The following is a 3,167-nucleotide window of genomic DNA, read 5'->3' as shown; positions in this document are numbered from 1 at the left end:
TTGAGCATAATATTGCTGCTTTTGAACTTGTAAAATGTAAATATAAGGAATGTTTTTAAGTTTTGTGTGAGTTATTGGTGTGTAAATCACACAGACTTGCACGTAGGCATATTTTTCATGAAGCGCTAGCGCGCTTCATGAAATATGCCTACGTGACAAGTCTGTGTGATTTACACACCAATAACTCACACAAAACTGAAAAACATTCCTTAAGTAATACAGATTAAAGATGAGTCTTCAGTAAGTATATCTTTTTATTATTTTTTTCTTTAAAAATCGCCAAGAATTATTTGAGTAGTGTCATTCAGATTTCCAGAGACCCAAAACTGTCTCTTTCAGAGAGCAATTGACCTCTAGTGGATTGCCTAAAGACTGATTTTATAAAGATTCACAAAACGTTGCAAAATAAATATAACGGAAAACAAAATAATAAAGTTCAAGGGAGTAGCAACGCTGAATTTTAGTCAGCGACCGAAACATCAGCAGTGTTTTCCCCTGTTGGAATGTCCTCCTGCTTCGATTCGTCTTGCTTATCCTCTGCTGGACTTCCCGGTGTCACGTTTTCATCCGCGCCCACAGCATCAAGAGGCCTCTCTTTATGGCTATCGACTGTTTCCCCCGACTCCGTGTTTTCTTCTTCATTTGCTGGTACTGTTTCTTGAGCTACCTCGTCTGCGGAACCAGTATTTCCCGAAGCTTCCTCTGACTGCTCAACTTTTTCTTCTGTCCCTTCCACAATTTCTGAATCTTTTCTTTGCGTGGATTCGGAAGTTCCATGTGACTCTGAGGGGTTTTCTTCTGACGCGTCACTGTGATTTATTGCGTCCTTTTCCTCAGTATCATCTTGCTCTCCTGGTTCCACGGTGTGTTGGTTGGTGTTCTCTTCCTGTTGAGTGACTTCCTCTATTTGTTGTGCTGTTTCCTCGGTGCGTTCATCTCTATCCTCTGCCTGCTCTGTTACTTCCTCCGTTTGTGTTGGCTCCTCGGTAACCTCTTCCTGTTGCATTACTTTCTCCGTTTGTGTTGGTTCCTCTGTAACCTCTTCCTGTTGCATTACTTCCTCTGTTTGTTGTGCTGATTCCTCTGGGTGTTGATCAGTACCCTCTGCCTGCTGTGTTTCTTCCTCTGTTTTTGCTGGTTTCCCGGAGTGCTGGTCGATACCCTCTGCCTGCTGTGTTTCTTCCTCTGTTTGTGCTGGTTCTCCGGAGTGCTGGTCGATACCCTCTGCCTGCTGTGTTTCTTCCTCTGTTTGTGCTGGTTCCCCGGAGTGCTGATCGATACCCTCTGCCTGCTGTGTATCTTCCTCTGTTTGCTTTGCTGATTCTTCGGTGTGTTCATCTGTACCCTCTGCATGTTGTGTTAGTCCATCTGTTTGTTCATTTGTTTCCTCAACTTGAACCTCTGTTCCCTCTTCTGATTTTTCAATTTTCCCTAAATCTTCTTCTTTGTGTTGCTCATGGGAATTATCTACAATATCCTTCATAATTTCTGAAGCTGCACCCTTAGTATGTTGTTTCTGGTCTTCTCCGTCTTGACTTGATATTACTTCTTTAGATTGTCCTTCTGTTGTTTCTCGGTCGTGTTCTATCTTTGTTGGTTCCGACTCACTATCTCTGTTTTCCTCATCCCTCTCATCTACAACAGCTTCGGCACTACAGGTGACGGCACATGTTTCCACCAGATGCTCATCTTGGTTTTCATCCCCGACTTCCACCGTTTCCATTTCTACATCGGGTGCGTGCTCTTCAGCCAAATTTTGGTACTTTGATGATGATTCTTCAGTCTGTTGCTGAGACTCAATGTTAGTACTTTCTGTCTTGTTAAAAAGGGAATCGGTACCAGTTGTATCAGTTAATTGCAAAGGTTCGGGTTCGGCGACTGGCACAACAGGACCAGGTTCAACAACTGGCACAAAAGGACCAGCTTCAACCACTGGTACAACGGGACCAGCTTCTACTGGTACAACGGGACCAGCTTCAACTATATTTTCAACATTTCCTGATTTACCCATACTTTCATTTGTTTTATCTGTTGTAGAATCAAAAGTTTCTACGACCTGTTGGACATCCTTTGGAAGTTCAGGTTCTGTTTTATGAACAGCAGCGACTGAATATCGTTTTGTTTCAATACTGGTCCTGGAAAGCTCCTTAGCGTGAACCACTTGTTCGACACTTTCAGCCAGTTCTCTTTCTGATTCTCGGTGCTCTGTAGAATCTACGGATTCTGCCGATATTTTCCCCTTGGATTCCGATATATTTTCTGGTGTTTCTTGTGTTGTCTGTGTCTTGTGTAAACTTCTACTTGATTCTCTTATTTCTTTCAGTAAATCCTGTTTCAGTTCTATGCGTTCCTCTGATTCGACCAACATTGTTTTTTCATGAGATGCATGAGCATCATCTTGTTCATCTAAATGTTCTGTGGCTGATAGTCTTGATGCTTCATATGCTAGGTCTTCCCGAGTTTCCTGCAGAGTTCTTTCCACGGCTTCTGAGACTCCTGTAGGAGTATCTCTGCCGCCGCCGTCATCACCAGCGGTTTTCTGAAGATGTACAGGACTCGAAACATCTCGCAGAGCGACTGCACCATCAGACCTTACACCACCTTGTTCTTTCAAAGATTTTCTTCCTGGAACAGTATGTGCACTTTCTGCCTTTTTATTCTCTTCCTCTGTTGGGATGGACTCAACTGCTGCCCTTTCTTTTGATGTTGATAGCACGCTTTCTGCTGTAGGTTTGTTGTTAAACTTATATTTCAATTTCTCAAGATAAGATACATCTGGTAAACGCCGCAATGCTGCATTTCTTTCAACCATCTTTCTTTCGAAATACACTGCTGCATATTCCAATATATCTTCAGGTTGTTGGCGAATAATGCTTCTCGCTAAATTTTCCATGAAAAGTTGAAATCCCCGTGGCAATTTTTTGCGCCAATATACCTTTTCTGCTGACATCGCTGCCATCTTAAGTTTAACGTTTTAGACGTTTGATTCAAACAAACTCTCTACATGGTTCCCTGAGTGACTATTGTGACGTCATTCATTGTTGCCAAAAACATGACGTCTTGTACGATCGACAAACCTCATCGGCGATCTCGCCATGATTTGACTTCGGCAGATAGAGTAAGTAATTATAAGCAGGTTGGGGGGAAACGTAAATTCCGCTATAATA

The 3,167-nt window shown here is 42.6% G+C and overlaps 1 protein-coding gene across 1 annotated transcript; it reads right to left on the bottom strand.

The window, feature by feature from the left end:
• Positions 1 to 240: 240 nt before the first annotated feature.
• On the bottom strand, positions 241 to 2,965 carry LOC133179423 (uncharacterized). The gene has a single exon (XM_061314186.1). The coding sequence runs from the start codon at positions 2,957 to 2,959 to the stop codon at positions 461 to 463; it is 2,499 nt and encodes an 832-aa protein (XP_061170170.1). The 5' UTR covers positions 2,960 to 2,965; the 3' UTR covers positions 241 to 460.
• Positions 2,966 to 3,167: the final 202 nt, after the last annotated feature.

This window comes from Saccostrea echinata, unplaced genomic scaffold (genome assembly GCF_033153115.1).
Source record: "Saccostrea echinata isolate AGI-Se365-2 ecotype Australia unplaced genomic scaffold, CSIRO_AGI_Sech_v1 ptg000001l, whole genome shotgun sequence".
Lineage (NCBI taxonomy): Eukaryota > Metazoa > Mollusca > Bivalvia > Ostreida > Ostreidae > Saccostrea > Saccostrea echinata.
Note: the sequence above shows the minus strand (reverse complement) of the source record. Positions and strands in the feature narration are given on the sequence as shown.